Genomic DNA, 25109 nt, shown 5'->3' with positions numbered 1-25109 from the left:
ATTTCACTCTGCCCTGTCCCCAAATAATGTCGTGAACGATTAGCACCAGCACGCCTTTCCTGCGGCCTGTCCACATTTCCTGAGGATTAGATGGTGTCTAATATTTTCCAAGATAGCTCACTCCATTCGTGCATGTGACATAATGCAACATATGAACATCTGGAATCGGTTAGCCATGCTCTGCATATTCTTTCTTTTTCTTCTTTTTTCCCCCCTATCACAGGGAGCGACTGAGGTGCTCTGTGCTTTTTGCATTCAGCCGCTCTGCACTGGGTGACCTCAATGATCCCATGGCAGTATCTGTTGTCCAACCTACTGTGAAATCAAAGAGGATTGAATAATAGCTGTATATTCAATCTTAGTAACAGAATATGTCGATATCTTAACATGTCCTAGAATAACTGGGATGAAGGAGACATTCTGCAGAGTTGGGGAGAAGGAGTGACTGAAGGAAATATGGGAGTAAACCCATAAAGTCTTGTATGAAAGCTTGGAGAAGAAACTAATGTTAGGTGGCTGTTTTCACAAAGACTTACAAGTTAGTAACTACAAGCAACTGTATTCGAAGAAAAATACAGAAAAACAGAGACCAATTCATACACTGAAGATTGTTTACTTTCATTTTCAAAGGAATAGACATACAGTAGGTGTCTACATACTGTGTTGATAGAGTTTCTGTCCTTTGGATTGCGAAAGATACCCTTGCAATCCACTTTGAATTCTGCTTAGACCCCTCTGATCACCATCAAAGAACAGCCTCACATCGACCTCTAATTTGATCTACACTGAACTTAATATGACCCATGAAACAGCATGCTTTTATCATGATCCGAGCTTTGAAGAACTGAAAGCACCTTGTGCAAAAGAAACTCTTGTTAAAGGTGATGAAACTGGCAACTATGGGACTGACTATCACAAATGTAAAGTACACTAGTTTCTCTCTCACACAGACACACACACACACACACACACATGCACAGATATCTGAACACACGATTATGACGGTATCAAAATGATTATTTACATAAAACCCAGCTGTTGCAAATGGCTGGATGAGCAAGACGATGTGCAAAGCTTTTCCCTGATTCCGTTGTATTTTGTCCACATTTTGATAGACAGAGCATATGCTATAGCTATAGCAGTGATTACAGTCATCTTGCTTATAGTAATAGAGCTAGTTCAGGGTCAAAAAATAGGCTAGCTGTGACTCACATTAGACTGGCATTGCTGGTTCAATATGATAACTGTACATGTGTTTATCAGCAATGATTGTTTTTCAAAATCAGGAAATGTGATGTATTCAACAAAAAAAGTACAAATAAAAACTGTGTTGATGTTGTATAAAACAAGGTAGAAGTGTTATCAAAAGAACAAAAGTGACTCAAATACTATTGCATGCAATTGCTCAACATTCAAGGATACAAAATCAGGGATGTTCAAATTCCTGTAAAACATCATTTATCTCTTATCGGGAAAGATAGTAATGTTATGAAGGCACATGTTTTGGAGTTATGATCATTCTGAACATGACTGTGCTCCTTGTTGAGGGCCTTTGTACAGAGCTGGTTAGGTTCCATCCAATCTTCCTCATGGAGGGCTCAGCAGGGTCTGAAGCAGCTCGGAGAACCATGGAGGCGAATGTTTTTCAGCTGACCTGTACCACGACCATGTTTTTAGGGAATGTCTGTGTAATTCAAGCATCAGAGCAATTGCACTGTTGGGCTAGATGTGTACAAAAGTCACTGTAGACAAATAGCTGAAAACGATTCCTCGCTCCTCCACTTCACAAGGCAGAAAGGCCGCAGCCTGCCGAGCGTGGCACGAGGCGCTCATGTGTCCTGGCTCGCAGGTACAATCAAGGATGGTCATGTGCTGATCGCTGGTGGGGCTCTTTCAAACTTGTGGGACTCTTCTCTTGCCTCCTCTCAGAGCTTTCACAGGCCAGGGCGAGGCGGTGGGCGCGCAGGTGGAGGGGCGCGCCCCGGAGGCGGTCCCTGTGGGGGAGGAGGCAGAGATCCAGTCGGGGAGGCGGAGGGCGGAGGGGTGGGTGGGAGCGCTGGCGAGGCAGGTATGTGCAGGGTGGTTGGGGGAAGAGCCCGGTTTGGGGGGGGCGTGTAAGGTGGAGGAGTGACGGGAGGAGAGGGAGTGTCAGAGGTGGGAGGAGGTGTTGGGGGCAGCGGAGGGAGAGTGGAAGTGGAGAAAGACGGAGAAGATGGAGGGCTGTTGGGGGTCGGTGGGAGGGTCCCTTGCGGTGGTGGTGGACTCTTGCTGGGGGGATTGTAGATAGGAGACAGCTGGTGGTTGTAGTGTGGGTAGCGAGGAGGGGGAGACTTCATGCGGGTGAAGTTCATGCATCTGCCCTGAAATAAAAAAAAAAAAGGACATAAACCATAAACAACATTATATGCTCAACAGTTCAAACGTCCTGCTGTTTCACTTAACATGATCTCACCTAGGTTTTCCCCACCCAGCATTTCTCATTTCCCTTGCCACTATAAATCCTAATAATGCATATACAATGAGATGGACATGTCCATACTGTTGCTGTTGCTGAGTCTGAAAAGCACTCCCTCTTTCATTCACTGAGTCCCTAATGGACACTCAGTGGTTTCCTCCATAGAGGGCAGGAAATCCAGATATTGGACATGGAAAACTGTAACTCACGTCGTTTGTCATTTTTTGTCTGTGTTGCAGGATTATGGGCAGGAACTACTTTTTTGACCCACTCTGTGGAGTTTAAAACAGCAGTCAGACAGAGCTCAGTCGCTTAGTGCACTGAGCACAACCTTTTATGGGTTATACCCCCATGTAGCTGTAACTAACTGACTTTATGAATTAAGGTCCCGTGCACACAATATTACAGTAAGAGTACTGTAAAGCATACTGCTGTAGCATTAATAAACTCTTGTAAAAGTAGCTGCATTTTATCTGACATGCTGACACTAACAAGCTAATACTGTTGGAGCTTCAGACACGTACAAATAAGCAGCAAATGTGTGAAGTGCTGAATTGAAAAATTCAGAATAGATAATGCAATTCTAATTTAAACTGTCAAAAAAGAAAAAGGAAAAAAGCTTTGTTTTTTGGCAACAGCTTCAAGGTGTGCATTTCTATTTGTGCTCACTTTCAAAATATTATTTATTTCTCCAGTTACTCATATTTTTGACTTGTTTCATGAACTAGATTTGGTCAGTTTCACTGATGTTGTAGAATAAATGTTTATAGATATTTGTTTGTTCTATTTTTCATTATGCCTGTGATGAAATCTAGTGCTGTAGCCTCACAGCAGTAAGGCCTGGGAACTTCCTGTGTCGAGTTTGCATGTTCTCTCTACTCTAAATTGCCTGTAGGTGTGAGTGTGAGTGTGTCAAGTTGTTTGTCTTTACATGTCGGCCCTGTGACAGACTGGCGACCTGTCCGGGGTGTGACCCGCTCTTGTTCTGTATCAGCTATAAGCCCCCACCTCTTCACAGATAAGATATCTAATGGGTTGGTCGTACATGTAATGAAACTTTGGAGTTTGGAAAATACCATGCTTCCTTGTGGGCCTTTGCTTTTCTAAATCTCATGTCTTTGACAAATACACATACTTTTCCTGTTCTGACAGATACATTATTCTGAGATATAAAAATGTCCCTTGCTGCTTTCTGTTACCAATCAAACAGACTGATGATAAGAGCAGACAGCCGGGTCTCTCACTTACTGTAGTCTTGCCTGTTGTCAACACACAGCGACATGACTGCATTTGAGCCTCAACCTGCATACAATGTAATTCAATTACATCTGTTTTACTTATAGGCAATTACATGTTTGCCGTATTCGGCTGAACAAGTTAACCTGCCATCACTCTCCCTGATCCAAACCAAAGTGAGGTCATGCAAGTGGGACTATCAAATTCCAGAAAAGAGCTACACCCCTGGAGCAGCTGCAGAAAGGGATCAAGGAGTTGCACTGGACTGATAAGCAATGACAGCTCTGCTCTCATACCACCGGGGCGAAATGACCCCTGAAATAAAACCAGGCAAAATGTTGCAGGCTAAACATTCAACAAGGATGGAAAAAGTAACCCGCCCAATATTTTTTATTTCGTGAGTGCCTGTGGGACACTGAATGCCATTGATCTTTATGTGTCTTGGACTCCTGCACTGTCTCAAGATTACAGCTACAGAAAAGTCAGCAATGGAGAAAATATGTGTGATAGAAAAGTCTTTTAAGAGATTTTAAGAGTTTTTTTACCCACTGTTGTGCTCTGTGTTTGGTTTCTTTACTAATTACTAGGCACTCATCAGTCTCTAGAGGCTCAGAAATATGAGACATTAGAGGAACCTCACTTGAATGTCTCTCAGGCAGAAGGATCAACTGGCTGCCTCCCGCCCGCTGCTGCATTCATTTAGGGGAAGTTATAAAAGCAAGGCTTTGACAAGAGAGTCATAATTGCAAGCAGAGCAAGCTTGTTTACTGTAAATCATCAAGGATACGAGACACAAACTTTTTTTTCCCAGTACACTAATGAACAGCTTTATAGTGAGGACGACTCCCTCACACACTCCTAATTACAGAGCGGTGTGTTAGTTACTGTACTGGAAAACAAGCAAGGTAACCCACTGAATATAATTCAGTGACTGTGATTGCAGTAAAGGGAGTTAGTCTACCTTAAATACTGGTCAGTGTGCCCTTGTAGAGCTCCCCATGCAACACAGTGCTGATCTGTTACTGCATAATCTCCTCAGTATCAAGCTGCACTGCATGTTACCTTATGGCAGCTTCAACTGGCCTTACTGACTGACTGACTGACAAATGAGGAACAGTTCATTAGATTAGTCTGGTGAAATATACCAAAGCTTACAGTAAGTCATTGCTAGTAATGTTCTTTGATGTCTCAAGTCTCAACTCCATCTCCATTCTGCACCAAATGACCATCCAAGCCTTTCCTTTCATTTTGTCCTCCTCACTTTGTATTACATCCCACACACCTGCTGTGTTGAAATAAGATCAACCTTATTTCCATCTCTGCTCATCAGCATCTTTTGTCTCTTTCACACACTTGAAATTAGACTTGGGTATTTCTTTTTAAGAGGCATCCTTGCCGTGGGTATGACGTTTACATCCCCTATTCTCATGCTTGCTCCCAGGCCTCCAGCTCTGCTCATTGTGGAAAAGGTTGGTATTATTTTTACAGTCACTGAACTGTGCCTGAGGGATCTCTCAGTCTCTACGGAGTGCTTTGTTTTCTCTCTTCTCTCTGGTTCTGCAGTGCTCTGGTAGAGACTCACTGTGTTGTATTAAGGTCTCATTATTTCGACACAGGGCCTGGTTGTTTCTGCAGAAGACTTCATTTTGTTATTGCAAGCTCTAACAGGCTTCCTGGAGGCATTCGTAGACCTCAGAGGAAAAGGCTGCAGATGAGAGGTGATCATGTTATTACTATGAACAATCATTTTCACACTATTTAGCAAACTAAGTGATTTGTGACCAAAAGGGGCGTATAAAAATGTCTTTTTTTTCTTTACTCTTCTCAGAAGGATTACAGGTTCTATCTTCTTATAAACAAATCAATGTCAATATGTGCATCTAAATGTCCTGAAAGCTTATATTGTCTTCATGTGCAGGGAAAAAGAAACTTCAGTCTTTGTAGGTAGTATTTTATCAACTGAGGGTGACGGCTTTTACAGTCTAAAAAATTGTATGTATGAGAAATTAATAAAAACTAAGCTCCTCCAGCCCCCACATCTACCTTCAGCTAAGACTGTTTGACATTTCCATGCAGTAATATCTGCTTGTTCTTCTTTCATCAAAGTTGCATAACTGTGAAAGTAATAGAAAAAATCACTGAACACATTTGTTTACTTGACAGTCTGACAGAATCGGAAGATTAATAGACATATGAAGGCTCTGGTGGTGACGTACTTGAATTGTAAAACCTCAAAATCTTCCATGACCAAATTCATTCTGAGTTTGCTGCACCATCCAGTGTCACACACCACGGGCAGCTATTTGATGCCTTTTGATATGAAATACCGGTAATCGCAATTTAATGGCTGCACCATTACATCAGGTGAAAATATCATTTTTTGCATGAGTCCCTACATTTCAACACCAGTAGTTTAATATACAGTAAATAAATTACATTTTACCTAGGCCTTCCTTTTCTACTCATGTTACTGTGGTTCGAAACAGCCAGGACTTAAGTGTCAACACAGCTGTGGGCCACCCTATACAGCTTTGTGAAAATAATAGAAACAGCTGTTCCCCAGACTCTGTATAAAAGCCCTAACATAAAAGACCTAATTCTCACAGTCGTTTGTACATTCACAACTTAAATTTATATTAAATATAGTTTAGATTACACATAAACAGTGAAGTAATGTTGACTATATAATTATGTTGCATGTTTAAAATAAATTTACAAATCTCTAAAGATAAAGAAAGAGGGGAGTGGCTGCTTTTAGGTGACACAGTTTTCTTTCTTACTCATGGAAAAATCAAATATTACATAAACTCTTGTGGGGGAGGGATTGTTATATACAGAATTCCCTCTGATTGCCTTTTTCAACACTTGAATATCCCACAGTCAGACTAGATGTGAGCTGCCAACAGCAGAGGTCAACACACCGTTACCTCCCTCCACACAGACGCACACACATGCGCACACACACACCTCCCAGACTACAGCTGGTCTTTAAGGAATTATATTTGCCTTTGATAATGACTTTGCCAGACGTCTTTACATTGCAGCGCACCAAGGACTAAACCCCAACTCACCACAAGTTTTCCCATGAGTCTGTCTGAGCACACTTCATCGCTCACAGCTGGTCCATTTTCTCAACATTGTCAGATAGAAAAGAATCTGCTGAGTTGCCAAATGCAAACTCACAGCCAAGAGTTTACGTCATGTGATAAAATATGCACCGATTAATGATGCATGTTTCAATGCATTCGTTCTTACCTTGTCACCTGGATGAGGTCTCATTACAGACACACGGTCATAGCCTTTCCTCAAAAGTACCCACAGTGCATCCAGTTTGCTCTATGGACACAGAGAGGAAATAAAAACATTACAGTTACAGAGATCTGCTTCTTTCTATTGACAAAAAAACATGATCAGGTTCCTGGTATCAACCCCTCAAACTCCAGCTCTGGTAATTGACCATTATTATCCGATTTCTGCATCCATTTCAAAGTGTCAAGCTGAAATAGTTTCAGTTCATTGTGAACTCTCTCTTCATAGTTTTAAACAGCAAATACTTTGAGGATAAGAGCAGAAAATGCAGCTGTTTTTCCTCACAAAAGTGCTGGCTGTGCAGCCATACTCCCCGGAGGTCAGTCCAACAGGAGTCTGGTTTCTATTAGCAATCCCCCGCTGACTGAGAAGGCTTCAGAATGACTCTTTTAACCCCATGCTGGCACTAGAGAAAAGGGACTGTGTGCCAATAGTCACCTAAGCGTTATTATTACCTTAACACATCTCAGGCTACTTTCACTATCAGTTTAATAATGCTATTACTTATGTATCCTTAGCCAGATAATGTGTAACAGATGTCCTACTTTATATAGTATGGCTGAAAAATAAATTGTCTGTTAAACAATCATGACTTTTTTAATAATAATAAATATAAGCTGATCTATAGTCACTGATTTCTGGAACAAATGTCTCAAAAGTCCTCAAGCATTTGTCATGTTTTATGTCAAACAGATGAAAGTCATAATTCCTATATAGCTGCCATTTTAGTTGTCATCAAAAATGAGATTTGAACGAGCATCTGCAAACCAAACGTGCTCCTTAGACAGTTTTCTCCTGCTCCTGGCTCTGGTACCTTGATCGGTGAGTACCACTTGCGTGGCCCTGGGGGTTTGTGCATGCCATTGTTGAGGACCCGTGTGGGGGGCAGCACGTACTCCTGCTCTGGCATCTTCACTTTGGCATTTTTGGCCTTTTCCAACTTTGCCCCTTCTTCCGTGGAGCCTTTCTCACCCCAGCGTACCTGGTGATGGAGAGTCAAAGATTTATGGCAATGCCACACATGACTTTTAACATTTTACATGGAAAAATATGATCAGATTGATTGTTGTGGTCCTCGGCAGGCAGATGTGAATCATCGCGGGTTAGATCACATGAGATTTACTAGATCTCACCTCCATCCTTTTGATTCCCCCTACTCCTCTTCCTCCATAGTAGGAGGCGTCTACGGTTGGCCATTTCTTCTTAGGGGTTTCAAAGTCCTCATCATCCTATGTGCAATTGACAGAGAAGTAGGTGTTAGTTATGATATTGTTGACTTATGGAATGTGAGTATCATTACCAGAATGTCCTTTTACGTATGTCGTACAGTAACAGTAAAACAGCCCCTGCTTTACTATTATTTGTCACTTGTGTGTTTGTTTTGCAGCTGTCAGTGTTGAGCACTGGGCGAGCTAATTGCTACTAGCTTTTTTGTAATGTTGATGTCCTGTGAGAATCATGTATTTCTTAAAGGTCAGCTTTTCACAAGCTTAGAAAAGCCCAGTTTTCTTTTTCATGTCAGCTTTGTGAAGATGCATTTTCAGGTTTTAATAAATAGGAAGATTTTCTTGACCCAAAAAGGAACATCTAATTTAAAATTAACACATTTTGGAGATGCATGGTTGTCAGTGGGAAAACTACATATGCCAAACAAATGTAGTGCAGTAAAAACTAAAATATTTGCTTCTGGATGTGACATAACATGGAGCCACTGAGGTAAAGATCAAGTACCTCAAATTTGTACCCAAGTATTTGAGTAAATGTAGTTGGTCACATTCCACCACTGAGCTTCAACTAAAGCACAACAAATAGGTAAATTAACCTCCATTTGTGTTTTTGTACCCTTTTTCACGTTTTTATTTCATATGATTTTGCAGAATAAGCAACTAGGTCACCAGGTAGTTGTCTCTGTCTGCCCTCCCCACTCTGACCTGAGCACTCATCTCTGTCCCCTCCTGTCAGATCAGAGGAAATTACAAAGCCCACTGGCCAAACTTGTGATGTTTCATCATGCTCTTTAATACACCCTGTCTGACTCATAATCTACCAGGATGTCATAGAGGAAACCATAATGAAGTCTAAAAATTGTCTTTGCGGCCATGGCAGGAGTCTGTTTCTGAAATAAATTCTCTAGTTAAACCTAATTTTCAGTTTAATTGATGCAAATAAATGCAGCCTGATATGCTCCACAGTTGCATGCAAGCTCACTGTGACTGCACTATTGAGTGTTTGGGCAGTATTTTAATAAAATGAAGTTCATGTAAAATAATGTTAATCGGTTACATTTAAATTAGTCCATAAAGATCCAAACCGCTGCAGGATAAGTTTGAAAAACATGAATTAAAGTCCTGATTACAAGACAGTCCTTTATTAAAACAAGACAGAGGGGGAAAAAAGTCGGAGCAATAAAAGTCAGGATTCTGTTGTTATTCTAAGAGGGCGTTAACTCACATCACTTTTGATGAATCGCTAGACGGGTGAAATCAGAGTTTTATGCCAGGGAGTGAGTGAGCGATGCTGACTGAGGTTTAAATTGTCAGAGTGAACTTAGTAATTACACAACCTAAACACTGGCAGCTGCGTCGATCTTAAATAAAGAGCTCTTTTTGTTTGTTTTTTGAGTCAGATCAGGCGACGGCAGTGCAGCTCTTACCGAGCTCTCCTCCACAACTGGTGGTGGGGGTTCATGGATGATCTACGGGGAGAGAGAAAACATAGACATGTGAGAGAGCAGAAATAATGACGATGAGATGAGAAGATGACAGAAGACATAAACACATGTATCAAAAGTGTTTTTATTTTAAATCGATATGTCAGAGCGATGTGTGTAACTGTGTCAACTGTGTGCAACAACATGGTTACACAACAACACAGAGCTGAGGAATTGTTTTTTTCCTTCTACCAGAGCAATGCACTGACCTAGAAATCTGCTATCCAGATTTTTTTGGCCAGAGGTTGTTGATTAAGAAAAGAGAGAAGTAACTGGCTCATGAATACTGCTCTTATTTTCTGTACTGAGAAATATAATGAAATTGTATAGTTTTTCTTCTTCTGTTTATCTGTGTTTTAGTCCTAATGCGATTAGTCCCAATTTTACAGTATGTCATACAGCTGAAACTTTGCATCACTGCACATGGACAGGATATGTGTGTTAATAGCCCTGTACAGTTTAGTCTGTGCCATACCCTGGTACCCTTTTGCCCAATTGCATGTCACCCAGTGATCTGTCAGTGTGTTTTTCAGCAGTGTTCTTCTACATTAAATGCACTTGGCAAATTAAGAATTCCTGAATCTTATTTGAGATTTTTCCTCGATGCTTCTCCAAACCCTGGAACATGAAATGATTCCCCATGGTAACCGAGGACAGCTTTCCTAAACAGACTCGCTGCACTGACTTGAATATGCAACTTAATGGACAAGAACAGAAAAAGTAAAGGGAGGTACAGCCATGTTGTAAAAGCTGACATCTCTCTCTGGCAAATTCTCAGCTTTCCTGTTTCCAGCTCTGGAAACATTGGAGTGGATTTTGAAGAGACTCTCCATTTTTCATTTGAAAGGAGAAATACAGATTATGAGAGAGAGCAGCTGGTAACAAGAGAGTTTTTTGAAGTATTGTGATGCTGGCAATTTGACCACTGTCAGTGGCATAGATATGTTTTTTTCCAGACATATTTCCCCTTTTTACTGTATCCAGAGCAAATGACGGTCATAAAAAAAACACATTTTAAAACACTTTTAAGTAACATTTTCTATTTCTGGTTAGTTATCTTGCCTCTAAAGATCTCATAGTAACAAAGACATCGAACCAAAACATTGTGGGTTTTTTTGCAGCCTCATCACTAGCTGGAAATGTAAATTATTCAGAGCCATAATTGGTGGAGGAATTTGTCAAGTCCTCTAAAAAACACTGAGGGAGCATTGAGAGGTGAGACTCAAAGGTCACCTGCTCTGACCTTTTGGCGCACAGATTATTTCAACAGCAGCATAATTACTTTAACACACGCTCGCTCACCCAGTAGCCTTGACCTCCTCTGGTTGTGGGCTAAATTCAGCTGCAGGGATTCAAAGGAGCCATACATCCTTATTGACTCACATATTTCAACCCTCTCCCCATGTGAGTGTTACTTTGGTTAATAAGTTGCCTCAGGGGGTGTTAGCCAGAAAAGATAGAGCTGGAAAAGATGTTTCTCTATGTTATAATTGTCCGAAAGAAACATCGATACTTTCCAAAAATCTTTGAAACCATCTAAAATTTGAAGAAGAGTAGAGAGGTGGCTATACGTGTGCATGTTATTATTGCATTAGTGTTTTAGAAAACTCACCACAGTGCAGCAGAGAGGCCAGAACCACCAGAGGAGAGCCAAGACCAGGAGCAGCATGAGGATGAGCAGAGCTATGGCCAGGATGGTCCCATCAGACTGTAACAGAGACAGACACGTCAACACAGACGGTCTGAATATGTAGCGCAATAAATCCGTGTAAACCACTTCTCTAGGCTCAGTGGTTTGTGCAAAAGAAACTCTTTTGTTGTTATCTTCCATGGAATCAATACTTAATCCTGCAATGAGTGCAATCCCTAGTTGATTTGCAACCATCATTCAGACATCATCTTACCAAGTTTGTATTGCATTGTTTGGATTCGTTTTAGTGTCTGGATTGCTTTTGTTATGTGTTGTTAGTCTTTCTTTCCCCTACTGCATTGCAAGATGACCTCAGAACAATCCAAGTGTAAAGCTTAATGCTGGTGTTGCACTTACACAGCCCACGGTGGTAATGGTGACCGAACTGGAAATGAAACTGAGACCTTCATTCATACTGACATAAAGGTTTGCTGCCCTGGAAAAGAAAAGGAAATATGTCTCAGCTGACATTTATTTAATGTGGTGTCTTAGAAAAACAGATTAAATCTCACATTTATTTTGATAAATACAAGGACTTACATCCCCTCATCTTGAAGCACTGGTGCAGGGCAGAGTAGATATGTATCCTCCACAATCAGTGGCTTCACCACTGCAGCAAAGAGATCATTTTAAGAAAAAGTGTAAGAATGAGCCAAAGACTGCAGTGTTGTCTCATAACAGTCAGTAGTAGTCAGTGACATACAAAGCTCCCGCAGCAGGAGTTTGACCCACAAATCACGACCTGAATCACCTTTTCACATTATGTCATTGTTTATCCTGATTGTAGAAAGATAACTTTATTGACAGATTAACGCCCCATGACTTCATTTTAAATTCAATAACTGCTGGGCAAGAAGAGAAGGGAGGCCATCTACGTTCACAGCTGTTGATGTCACATCTTTCACTCGATTAACAAACCATCTGAAATGAGAGTCTCTGGAAAAAAAGAAAAGAAAACTGCTTTGTTGTCTGCTGTCTGAAGACATCTGTATCCTCCCAAGATACAACACTACAAACTGTTTCAACATAGCTTTTGTTTTTCAGGCAAAATCTAGGCCTTCCTCTCATCCAGCTGTTTTTTAGAAAAGTGCCTCCAACAATCGTCGTCGCCCAAGTCTGTCTGTTTATCCTGGCAAGGGGCAAGCTGCATACCCCAGAGCTGAGCAAATCAACACAATCAGTCGCATAGGTCGTCACTGCTCTCCCGGTGAAACACCATGCAGGAGGAACAGCTCAACGTCAATGCAAATTGGGCCAGATATGGTCACACTCAGTTCATCTCTGCATCCACCTCAGAGTCAGTGGCGTCACACTATGAAAGTAGGACAAAAATGACTAAACTAACCATCTCCCAACCCTAACCTCCTGAAGAAAGAGCAGATGGGAAGTCAGTCTCTGAAGTCTGTAGATTCTCCCAGTTTAAATCCCATGAGGAGAAAGATTCCAGCAGATAGCCCTGGTCCATATCACAATGTTTCATTGGACAATTAAACAAAAGTGGGGAGAGGTCATGTTTTAATGGGCAGACAGTTATCCAGAGTTCAACTTTAACCAGTCAATTATTTGTATTGTTTACTATGGCATTCAGTCAAATTCATTTGGACGGATTCTCAATTGTCTTAAACTCATCAGACATGACTGACATTTTAAACACTAATTCAATTATTTAGGAAACTAACTGTGTTGCTTAAGAATAGAAGTCTGTACAGTAAATCATTAAGCCTGAGTCAGAGGGGAGTTAGCTTAGCTTAGCATGAACACATGTAACAAGGGGCACATTCTTGCCAAAGCAAAAAATCTGCCTGACAGCATGAGAAATCATCAAGGCTTACATTATTTAATCGCACTAAAAGGCCAATTTTGATTTTATGTGTTACAATTTGTGTTATGTGTTAGAGTAAGAGTTGACACTTCCCAGCAAAGACACAAATGTCAGTTTCAGGCCAACATAATACGACATGTTAATTTGTAACCAATGAAGATGGATTTTGTAACCTCTTGTAGCAGAGTCAAGCCAATTCCCCCTGTTCCCCCTGTCTAATCTAAATTTACTAGTGCTAAATTAGGATTAGATAGCCTGAAGCTTCATACCTATCACACAGACATGGTGAGAGGTATATGGTTTATGCATCTTCTCATCTTACTTCTGAAAAGTTTAGTAGAGCACCTCTTCCTTTAGGTCTTGTGACTTGTCCACTGCAGGGTCTGACACCCAAACAATGGTCAGCTCAGGACTGGACCTGCCAGATCCCAGCATGCCTGAATGTACTTTTTCCTGGCGACACAAACTCAAACACTGGTTCATCTGCTCTACACGTGTAAAGGACACATTGCTGTTTCAGAGACGACCCAGAGCTGGAGCAGGGGAATCAACCAGTGCAAGCAAAGATGCATTGTAAGAGAAATGTGTTTTTTTATAGGCAATAGACTTTATCTCCAGGCGAGCTAACTATGGCCGAATTATTTTAATTTAAAGTTTACCCTTGATGTGAAGTAAACAAGTTCCAGATAGATGTGCGTAAACATTTTAGAGAAGTGAATGAATCTGGAGGAGGAGTGCACATGCACGGGATTCACATGAGGAGATAATTTTACTCAAATTGGTTCCATGTCCACTGTTTGTCTGCAGGAAGTCATGTCTTGTGTCATTACAAAAAGAAATAATTCAGAGGGATTGTTGACATGTGATTAATGCTGAGAAGACATTTTTACTTTATAGCAGAATTAGATTTAAAGAGCAAGATGCCTGTGTTGCATGTTGACAGCCTCACCCAAGTGAAGAAAACATTCGCTGTGGGTAAGTAATGAATACTGCATGTGTGGCATTGTAAAATGTATACAGTACATACATGCAATATACAGTATGCACGGATGAGGTTTAAAAAACACATGAAAGTAGAGGAGATGGTAGACCATGGTGCTCCATCAAAAGAGACCATCAAAGGGAGTTGACATAAAAAAAAAACTGACATATGTAAAAGGTTTTTTCTGCATGCTATGGTGCAATTTAAGTTCTTTTCTATTAATTCTAGAATATAAAAATATTTCTCTACCCTGTATCAAATTAATTATGAGTAACAGCATCAAAGTGACGTCATCATCGAACCATACAACCTCAAGTATTAGTCCATATAACAACTAACCAGCCATAAACAGGAGCACAGGAGTCAGAATGAACTGCCTCTGCACAATCATACGACTTTTACTCATCTTCCTCGACAACATTCACATTATTAAATCCCACCTTAACACAGCTGACAAGAAATGATACCACAGAAGAAAAAAAGGAATGCCCCAAAATATGATGGGATGACCAGACCGTAGCCACCTGAGGCCACCAAATGTTTCCGTCACTGAGTGTGGATAAAAAGTTCATTGATGTATTTATTCAAATTTGATTTAATGAGACGCCTGATGTCTGTTCATTACTTCGACATCAAGAAGACCAGATACTTTGTTTCATGCCTCGGCACTGAATGCGTGCCTGACGTTGTAATTAAAGCAGCACCTCCTGTGGTAGGCATGCTCGGAAGTGGTTTTAACAACTATTACAGTGAGCTACTGGTAAAGAGCAGAGGGGAAGCTGTTTGTATCCTTGAGGTCTTTTCCTTTGCCCTGCCTTGTGTGTGGTACTGTTTCTGCTTTCTCCCCCCCTTGTTGTTAAATTGCACAATGTGTTGTTTAAAAGCCATGATAGCAGTAACACCGTGTTTAATCAAAGAGTATTCCAGCTGTTTGGCATTCTGATGAATTTTATAATGGCCTGCTCACTGAACTGTGCCAGCTGTTTTTATTGTAAACAGAGTGATTGTCTTCGAGTCAGTGTGTTCTCGGTTAAAACATTCCTGTATTGAGAAACAGAGAATGTAAAGTTGTCAACACTTCAGTCATGTTCAGTCACTCACTTCTCGTCAGGGTGTCGTTGATTCGGAAGCTGCACAGGACTTTATCAACATTTCGGGCATGGAGGAATCCATTTCCTCTCACCACCACCTGGAAGGACTCTGGTTGAGGAGAGGAGAAGCGGACATGTCACGTCAGCAAAATAAACTTAAAATTAGGATAAGGTGATACACAAACTCCTTATTACTCAAATGTGGAACCCCTAACAACCACAATTTCCATGTCACTGTGTTTTACAGAGGACACCATTTTCCTCATGGTAAAGACGTTTCAATATGTGTGCTGGGTTTGTGGTATTGGTTTCACAGGAACATCATTATACTGTATGTCAACTGTTCAAGTCTTTCCAGCACCAAATTCTCTCCTGTCTCTGAAGGCATTTCAAGGCAGAAACCAATGTATTTTGACTGAGTAGCACTGGAAAACGAGGATATAGCTTGTGTCAAAGTGCAGTGTAACTGAGTGACAGTGGCATACAGAGTGGTTTAAAACATTTTGGACCGGTGATGATGCTGTGTGTGGCGTGTGTTGCATGGGCCCTAACAAGACAGCTTGTTAGTGGTTTCTATGAAGCATGAGGGGATGAAAAAGTTTCTTTTCATACCTCCTGCACAGATACTGGAGGGCTCTGCTGCCAGAATCTCGATACATGACTTCTTCAGGATCTGAGCAGAAGAGCAGAAGGTCGTTATTGTGGGAGCACTTTCTATCAGCCAGCTTGCATATCTCAGATTTTGTAGTGTCCTTAAGAACACAATGAGACTTTTAAAAGCAAAACTCTGTCTGAGGCTTCCTTACCATTTAAGGATAATATTTTGTAGTTATTTGGTGGATTGTTTATCTCAGATTGTAGTCTCCTAATCTCCTCTAAACTGAACAACTGCTTTCAGCCAAAGCCATGACTTTTATATGCCACTGGGAGTTTCCATTTATTCTCAGCTGTTGATAAATCTCTACTTCTCAGGAACATGTCCATTATAAACCTGGTGATGAGGAGGACTGATTCATGACCCACTGCCCCACTCACATGAAAAAAACTCAGCCACAGCTCTCTGTTTGCTGTTAATTTGCTCCAGATGACAGTCAGCTGCTCAAGCTTTAACTCCTCTCTACAAACTTTGTATCCCAGTGACGACAGCTCCCTCCACGACAAACTGTTTTTACAATTCTCAAGCTAGCAGACACAAAAATTTATGTCCACACCATGGATATGGGTCTTAAGAGATACAGCACACATTTTCATCAGGTGTAGCTAAACATGTTGACTAAAAGCAGGAAAGTCAGAGTCACAGCGTGTTTTCCTGGAATTCTGTCCCTGGCCGGACTCCATGGAAGGAATAACTTATTGGGCTTTAAACCTATTTTGTCTTGTTTTCTGTGTGTTCACCAGATTAAAAGAGAGGCAACGGGAGACAAGAAAAAACAACAAGATAATACATTTCCTCAGTTCTATATGAGTTATACTTGAAAGAAACTATTTGAACATTTGTGGGCAGAACTGAAATGGTTCTTACCGAATCAATGACTCCTTGCAAAGCCTCAAATCCATCATTGACAGGGAAGACATGATCTTTGCTATCAGCAATCTTTGCCAGCTACAAAAGAAACAAGTCGTTAAATTCACAAGTCACAGTTACACTTAATCATCCAAGACTTTTCTCAGTCACTGTCTGTTTGCCCAGATGTCAAAATGTCTGATCAGGATTTAATTAAACTGGGTCACTTGATAAAAATGACCTAACTTTCTTGTTTTAGGGACAAATAATAACTTTCTTGACCCATTTTGCAACACTTTGGTTGACAACTACTTGTATCTGTGTATGTAGCCTATTGATTATAGACATTTGAGATACAGTATATATCCTATCCTTGTTGAAACACTCAATCTCTCAGAGTTGGGTGTCTGACAGTTGACCTGTGTGTGTGATGTTTGTATAAACAGTTTAAACTTAAATCAGGAAATGACATAATATTTAAATTGGGATGGACGGTACCTTACTACTTGAGCTACTTAAAGCATTAGTTCCTGTGTTTTCAAAATACAGTTTTGATTTACAAAAGCTTTAAATTTACAACCTTACAGCCTATCCGTTTCACGCCCCGAGGCCCAGATGTTATAAGACATGAAGTTAAAGATGAAAGTCAGTGAAATAACACACCTGTGTCTCATTGAAGTCCTTCACCCCCACGCAGTAAACTGAGGCACCCAGACTTCGGGAACGGTTGGCCTGTCAGGTATGCACACAGATTCACAGCATAAACAGGAAGAAGCTTCAACACCTGGGTTCAATTACACCCCAGCATTTCACAACAACATCCAAAACATGGGGGAAAATAGTCATGTGTTTGTCTGACCTCTAAGAAGTTACACAACACCATGTCCCTGTTCAATAATGTTATTGAAACATCATCTGACAATAGAAATGTCACACAAATGCCTGAGTACCAAACAGAGCACTGATGGAACAATTTCATTCTCTCAGTAAAGATATTTGTGGTGTTGACACTGAATGACACCAAGGACCTCCCACAGCTACTGTATGTTATTTCGTATCCCTTCACCTGCACTGCCTGAACCGTGCAGATGTGAGGAAGACGGCTGAGCTCAGATGTATAAATCTGACAGACGCTATGACCCCATTTTTTCCCCCAACTAAAGAGGATCAAAGTGGTGATGTATAGGACGGCAGTGTTTGATCTGATCCATCACATGTGCAGTCACATGGTTATGATTTGTGTGACCCATTTAACCTTTGTTTAAGTTTCTCACCTCTGTCTCAGCGTAGAAGAAAAGATCATCATGCAGCTCTCCATCTGTCAGAGCTATGATAACACTGGCGGTGCGGTAACCTAAAAACAGAAACAATTTGATCTCTCCTGATCACTTTATTGTATCTCTTATCATTTGCAGATCACCCTGTGGCATTACTGAGGTTAACTGAATCATGTTTGACAATGCAAAGCCAAGTCATTCAAGGTAACGTACACTTGGTGCAATCAGAAGCACTCCAATGCAACTCTTACAAAATTAGCTTTGATGATGTCTGTTGTTGAGACTGAGATTGATGAAACTGTGTATTGCATCAAGAGATGTTTGTTAGATTTCAATAAAAAAAAAACTTGCATAGTATACCAGTATATCTGAAATACTCAGTAATTTTTTGGCAGGACTTATGCATTTGGAATAGATTGCACAGGCGTCCCTAAGAAAGTGGTGGTTGAGTGTTTTTCAATGAGCTGCAGGAACTGAAACGTTTGTTAGGTGATTTGATGTGATTACACACACACATATATGTATATATATATATATATACTGTATATATATATATATACTGTATATATATATATATAAATATATATATATATACACACACACATATATATATATATATATATACACACATATATATATATATATGTGTATATATATACACGTATATATACACACATATATACACATATATATATATATATATATATATATATATATATATATATATATATATATATATATATATATATATATATATATATATATATATATATATGAGAGAGAGAGAGAGAGAGAGAGAGAGAGAGAGAGAGAGAGAGAGAGAGAGAGAGAGAGAGAGAGAGAGAGAGAGAGAGAGAGAGGCCTGAAGGGATAAACACACAACTTCTTGTGGTGTAAATGTGTTACCTTCAGTGTTCCCATAGAATATCTGCTCACTGGCCTGTGAAAAAAAGAAAACCAGGGTTGAAACAGTTGATGATCTGACGATGTGGTTACATGCAGCAAATGAAAAAACCCTCCCCTCTGCTCCAAAACAACAGAGCTGTGGACTGAACAGTGTTTTAGATTCTGAATCTAAAACAGATGCCAATTTGCTGTCGGACATGAGGAAGCCACTCACCCTCAGGATGCCTTCATGCATGAAGGTGTCTCCCCCTGGGAGAACCCTCTGGAGCTCCTCCAGACCTTTGCGAATGCGCTCCCTGTGCAAATATACAGAAGACAAGTTAATCTACAATGCTGATAATGAAAATATTTGTTTTGTCATATTCATTTGTGAACATCATTTTGACTGAAACCAGACAGGAGGTAATAGAAAACAGTTTCCATAAAGACGGCATTTGCAGAAAATACCAGAAATGTGTAACACAATAAATAAACTAAAGACAGAATTGGTGTGTGATGGCTTGAGAAACTGTCATGCAGATAGACAGGAAATGAGCTCTTTGTAGAATAATATATGAGGGAAACAGTGAAAACAAAATCTGTGGCTGCCGAGACTCTCTGCTGAGGAAAGATTAGACACATAAACTGCCCACAATGTGTCGAAAATCACATGATGAAGTAGTTGACCAGACGGACGACACTATAGACAGATCACAGCGAGGGAAAGTATCTGTCTGGAATCTCTTGATCATAAAAATGCAGAGGGATCATAACTGTGTGTGACTGTCCAAATCTGGTATTACGCTCAGTCCTTTCAGCTGGATGATAGAAAAGTTAAGGATTAAAAGTAATTTTGAGGGGATCTGCACCCACCTGTCTTCTGTCAAGCTCATTAAGATCCTTCCCTCAGTGGAAAACACAATGAAGGACATCCGCAACTGTGGACTGGGGTGAGGAGAAGAGAAAAATATACTCTGTTAGATTTGTAATCATTTCTTCTTACATGTTTTCCCACAGACGAGTGATGACACAATCATTTTTTTTACCTTATGAATTTATGAGCTAGATGTTCAACAAAGTGGTAGATTTCAGCCCAGTGATTCTGCACACTCCCAGATCTGAGAGCGAGAGGAGAAAAGACACAATTATTGTGAGGATCGATTTCCACTCCTGCTGTGTATGAAAACTGTGTGACCTCTTCTCTGTGCTTCTGTTTATCTGCTGTCAAATTAAAAATAGACCATGAACAGATCATGATATAATGGGCACCAACATTAAAAAAAAAAAAAAAAAAAAACACTCTCTGACTGGAAGAAACAGAAAATGAATAGAAATGATGTATCTCTTTGCCCCCTGACTCTTTTGGACCCTGGGTTTGTACAGACTGTTTCTTAAGGGAACAGAAATAGCCTTCAGAATAGTTCTGCATTGAGGAATAATCAAAGTAACACAGCTGGTTTACTCAGAGAAGGAGCAGTGATGTTGTACTTTGCAGAATCCTATAGGCTACAGTATTTATAAAGCACCTGCAATTATATCAGTTTGACGTTTCAGATGATTGAACCTTCATTAAACTTTCACGCAACAGCTCTGTGAGCACAAGGATGTGCATGTTAATTATCTTGCACTTGCACTTGCACTAAGCTATTGCTTTTCACATTTGGACTTTCTAGCAATGACCACAAAGTCCACTGTACTGTTCTGTTATGGTGAGGAGCTAGGATTGAAGCTTTATGGTCTGTCATTTCATCTACTTATAAAGTTATCAGTGGATGGAAATATACAATTCTGGTTAATAAAGACCGGTTTGAGTTTGTATCAGTGTTGATGCCTTTCATTTAATCTGTGTTTTTGTAACCCCACACCCCACTGAGACATTTCTCAAAACAACACCTATTTTCCCAGTGTGTTAACTATGACACAAGTCCCAGCACAAACAGCCCGGTCAACAGGCTGAAACACTGGAACATCTGGAGCTAATGGAGAAAGGGCAGAGCAGACATGGAGAAGAGAGAGAAGAAGAGAGGAGGGATCAGGCAGACACTGCACAAGGACAGTGAGGGAAGGTGGAGGACATGTTCCCACCTGGATAAAAAGACAGTAAACTGCTGCTGTAAGTTCACAAATGTAATGTGAAAGTGTGTCATAAAAACATGGCTCATGCTAACAATTACTCTCTGTAATTTCCCCGACAGAGAAAGAGCAGTGGCGTGCAGTTGGCATTGATATGTAACTGTAGGACAACTGGAAAATCCATCATCATTACTGGAGGTAGTGACTCTCTAAACCATGGAGCTAAGAGAGGGGCATGGCAGATTACAATCCACCAGCTCCATCTTCCAGATAACAAAAAGTCTGACTTGGATGTTGAAATTGTTGTTGACCTAGTTGGAAAACATTTTTGGCTTATGGCAAAAAAAAGGGAATAAAAACAAGCTGTTTTAAACCAGGTCTACAAAAAAACGATTTCATAAGGTAAATACTCTGTCACAGGCCAAAGGCAACAGTCTGGGTAAGTTAATTGTCGGTGCCAGAGCAGCTGTGTGCATATGTCAAGTATAACGCACTTTCCCAGACAGGAAAACACAGGTAAACAGTCACGTGTCACACTTGATATTTTAGAGAGCTGTTTTTATTTGACTGACTTTGCTGATGAGATTGCCCACTTCCTGTGATGAAAACACAATATCAGGCAATATCATGCCTATCAAAAATATAATTAATTTAATTCACAGATCACTGATATCCTTAAGTTGGTTCATGTTGCATGACTAAAGGGAAAAGGCAAGATCACCAAATCAGGGTTAGATAAACATGGAAACAGTGTATCCAAATGACAGCCAAACATCCTGTGTCCTACTTGAGACACACAGACTACCATATTAAAACTCACAAAGATGAGGAAACATAGTGATGCAGATGATCTCTGCACTTACTGACCAGCAGTTCTGTGTAAGACCTGCCCACATGATCTCTGTTATTTAAAGTGAATGAACACCAAACACCAGACAACAATAGTGCTTAAAATCTGTGCAGCGTGCAACAGACTAATGAATGGGGGACTACATAAAACACCAATAACCATCAACAGCTTTGGACCTATGCCAGACTAAAAATGTAGATCCAGGCTTATCAGAGTACCAGTCAATCCATCATGTCCCTGCATGACATGACACCAGGGGGCGTCATGGTAACTGAAATGGTAATGACATCATGAAAATATTTGGCAGACAAACTTTTTTAACTGGGAGAAGCACAACTATGACATAGCACTGCTTATTTTCTCCATGCATTAACATGCATTCATGACAATGCATATTACATTGTGGTTCCTTGTTAGGGTTGTCAGCAGGTGGGTGGACTATTCAAGTCAGGTTCATTCACTGGACATGAATATAACGCAGAATTACCGAGTTCCAAATGAAAACATAACACAATTCTTATTCATCCTACCCAATGTATTAACTAATGCCACTCAAAGACATGAAGTATAAATGGCTTTCACTTGTCAACAAAAAAATGTGTGTCAGGCAACTCACTTGTCCAAAACAAAGTAGAGATCAAAGCCTCCAAAGCACGAGGATGATCCAGCCTGCCTTCTGTCCTGGTTTGGTCCAGCATTTCCCGCAATAAGAACAACCAGCACAGAACCAAGCACCGCTGCAAACCAGGAGTTTCTACTCCAGAATGAAGGCATTATTCCAGCTGAAGAAAATCTCAGATGAGATGGTGAACAAACCACCTTTATTTCAAAAACAAAATGTTTGTAAAAGAAGGTAATCCTTGCAGATTCTTCTTTCAATCCTTCACACGCGTTGTCAGCATTAAAAAATATAATAATCCATAGCAAAACAGTGAGAGTAACTCAACCGTTGAAATGGAGAGGAAATAGAAAGCATGAGTGTTGTGGGTCTCACTGTTGTTACTGGGACCCTCTCATCACTGGGTACAACACAGCTTGCAGAAAGAGATGCTGCTTTTTGTGAATGATAAGGCCATGCAACACAGAAATCCCCCAGACCATAGATGTCTAACTCCGAGAGTCTTTGCAAAACTCTTCTTGTATTTTCAAGTCTCTCTCTCTCTCTCTCTCTCTCTCCCTCTCCTCTCTCTCTCTCTCTCTCCAGAGAGGGAGAGGTGATGAGAACAATACGGTGGAAACACCAGCATACACTGGGTCGTCCTGCCACCTAGTGGCTTTACAGGACCACTAGTTGATTATAAACCAGTGCATCATGAAAAGTATGAACTCCATGACCCAGCACACTTGTGGAATTGTTGGTATTGTTAACGTTGATATTTTAAAGAGGTGTTGACTAGTATTCAGGCTGTTGGCTTGTTGTGGTGTTGTGTTGGCATAATGCTGACAGATCCCACCAAGCCGATGTGCAGACATGAGGAACTGAATTGGAAACTGAAATCTGATTACTGTCTTTTTAGCCGTTTGGTCTGATGTGATTTATGTGTGTCATTCCCTGAAGTGCCCTGAAATAACATCACTGCTGAGAGACACAGCATCACAGCCCTGCCAATACAGGAAGATGTTAACTATTAGTAAATGGACACAGAGTAGGCCCACTTGCAGTTTTGAGAAATGGCACATTTGTTAACAAGCAAACAAAGTAGGCTAGCTGCTCCTTTATGTGTGTATCACTATTGACAACAACATGGCTGTGCTCAAAATGTGAAATTATCACAAAGGTGGGCATTGTAAAATATTTTTTTTTTCCACATAGTTACTTTTCTCTTTCATTCATTTTCTTGAGTCCCCCTCCCCCCCTCCCTTAGCTGTTTCTGCTCTCCTGTCCTCCACATTTCACTTCTTCTCCTCCCTCCCAGCTCCTCATCTCACCCAGAACAGTGAGACTTCTTTCTGCTAGCTTCCCCTGCAGGTGGCTCCGTGTCAATACAGCACTGGTCCAAATCGGGAGTAGGTTTTTCAGCAGACCCAGAGGCTGCAGTTCAGTGCTGTTTTTACAGTATTACACTGCCACCTATTGACTTGGATGACAGGATCACATTTTGTATAGATGTGGATGGAAGACAAACAGAGCATGTTTTGCAGCTAATATAATGATTTAATAATAATTTTATTTATAAATCACTTTTCAAGCAAAGCACAAAGTGCTTTCCATACAAACACAAACAAACAGCGTACAATTACGAGGAAAAAGATTCCCATGTAATATGTAATATTTTATAAGCTACATAATTGTTTTTCTGTTCATGTAAACGATTACTCTGTTGAACTATTTGAAATGTTCATATTATGTACACTGTTCTGAACCTTTTCAATTGAAAAATAAAACTTCTGGTATCACTGGACATACTAGTGAAATTGGGAAATGAATGATAAAACTGGGCATGACTTATGACAAGTACATGTATCAAATGTTTCAAAGAGTGTTTGGGCAGACAGTTGTAGTCTTATCAGCTTTTATGTTAGAGTTTGGACCCAAGTACAAACCAAACACAAAAAACTGAGCTGGCAATTTGGTAATTTATTAACCAGCGAGACATCATTGATAAACTCAAGTAAGTAAAAACAGATAATCTAATTATTATGAAACAGTGCAGGACAGAAAAAAGAGAGGGACGAAGGAGAGACACTTAAGTAATACACACAAGGGAGGCAAGGGTAACAAACTGAACAGAGGTAGACACATCATGGCAGGGCAACAATTAACCAGGAGGGCGATAAAGAGACAAGTAAAGTTGCATGAAGCACATAAAGGAAGTGATCTTAAATTAATCTAGGAAACAAATCAAATCCTAACAAACATAGTGTCTACAGAAGAAGTCTAAGAGGTCCAACACAAAAGAGTCCAGAAGTGTTTAAACAAAAAAGCATCCTCTTATGGCAAAAAATTACAATAGTCATGCTGTTTCATTTGTTAACAATCAAACAAAGTGGCTGCTCGTGTGTATCATTATTGACAATAGCAGAGAGAGAGAGAGAGAGAGAGAGAGATGATATGCAGCAAAGGGCAACTAAATGAAAGCTTAATTTGTTCAGTAACTTGATTTTTTAATTTCCAGTTTTTTACTTTTCAACCACTTTTCAACCATTTCCACCATAAACTGGGCACTCTACTGTTGGGTCGTCCCTCTTGTGCACTCTGTAAACACACTCCTTGGAGTCAAACAC

The 25109-nt window shown here is 40.3% G+C and overlaps 1 protein-coding gene across 3 annotated transcripts; it reads right to left on the bottom strand.

The window, feature by feature from the left end:
• Positions 1-524: 524 nt before the first annotated feature.
• LOC310992039 (anthrax toxin receptor 1-like) lies at positions 525-25017 on the bottom strand. Of its 3 annotated transcripts, none has more exons than XM_083980004.1 (18): positions 23814-25017; positions 20008-20079; positions 19835-19906; positions 19197-19278; positions 18983-19016; positions 18074-18153; positions 17463-17531; positions 16818-16898; positions 15908-15968; positions 15306-15404; positions 11941-12010; positions 11758-11836; positions 11323-11418; positions 9654-9695; positions 8134-8229; positions 7815-7982; positions 6947-7027; positions 525-2360 (listed from the first exon to the last, which is right to left on the bottom strand). In XM_083980004.1, exons 3-18 carry the CDS (start codon positions 19891-19893, stop codon positions 1935-1937), a joined length of 1623 nt encoding a protein of 540 aa, XP_083836130.1. In that variant the 5' UTR covers positions 19894-19906; positions 20008-20079; positions 23814-25017; the 3' UTR covers positions 525-1934. The 3 variants fall into 3 exon arrangements, with proteins under 3 accessions (XP_083836130.1, XP_083836129.1, XP_083836128.1); XM_083980003.1 differs by lacking the exon at positions 23814-25017 and adding an exon at positions 22501-23738; XM_083980002.1 differs by lacking the exon at positions 23814-25017 and having other exon boundaries at positions 20008-22639.
• Positions 25018-25109: the final 92 nt, after the last annotated feature.

The sequence above is a fragment of the Trachurus trachurus genome (assembly GCF_905171665.1).
Source record: "Trachurus trachurus genome assembly, chromosome: 9".
NCBI lineage: Eukaryota > Metazoa > Chordata > Actinopteri > Carangiformes > Carangidae > Trachurus > Trachurus trachurus.
This window is presented reverse-complemented; position numbering and strand designations above follow the sequence as displayed.

Excerpts from the sequence above, each read along its gene's own strand:
- LOC310992039 (XM_083980002.1), bottom strand. The coding sequence starts at position 20,390 with ATGCAGAACTATTCTGAAGGCTATTTCTGTTCCCTTAAGAAACAGTCT. Across the intron at positions 18,154-18,982 it reads ATTCTATGGGAACACTGAAG|GTTACCGCACCGCCAGTGTT; the intron begins GTAACACATTTA and ends TTCTGTTTTTAG. Across the intron at positions 15,969-16,817 it reads TGCAAGGAGTCATTGATTCG|ATCCTGAAGAAGTCATGTAT; the intron begins GTAAGAACCATT and ends TCTTCTGCTCAG.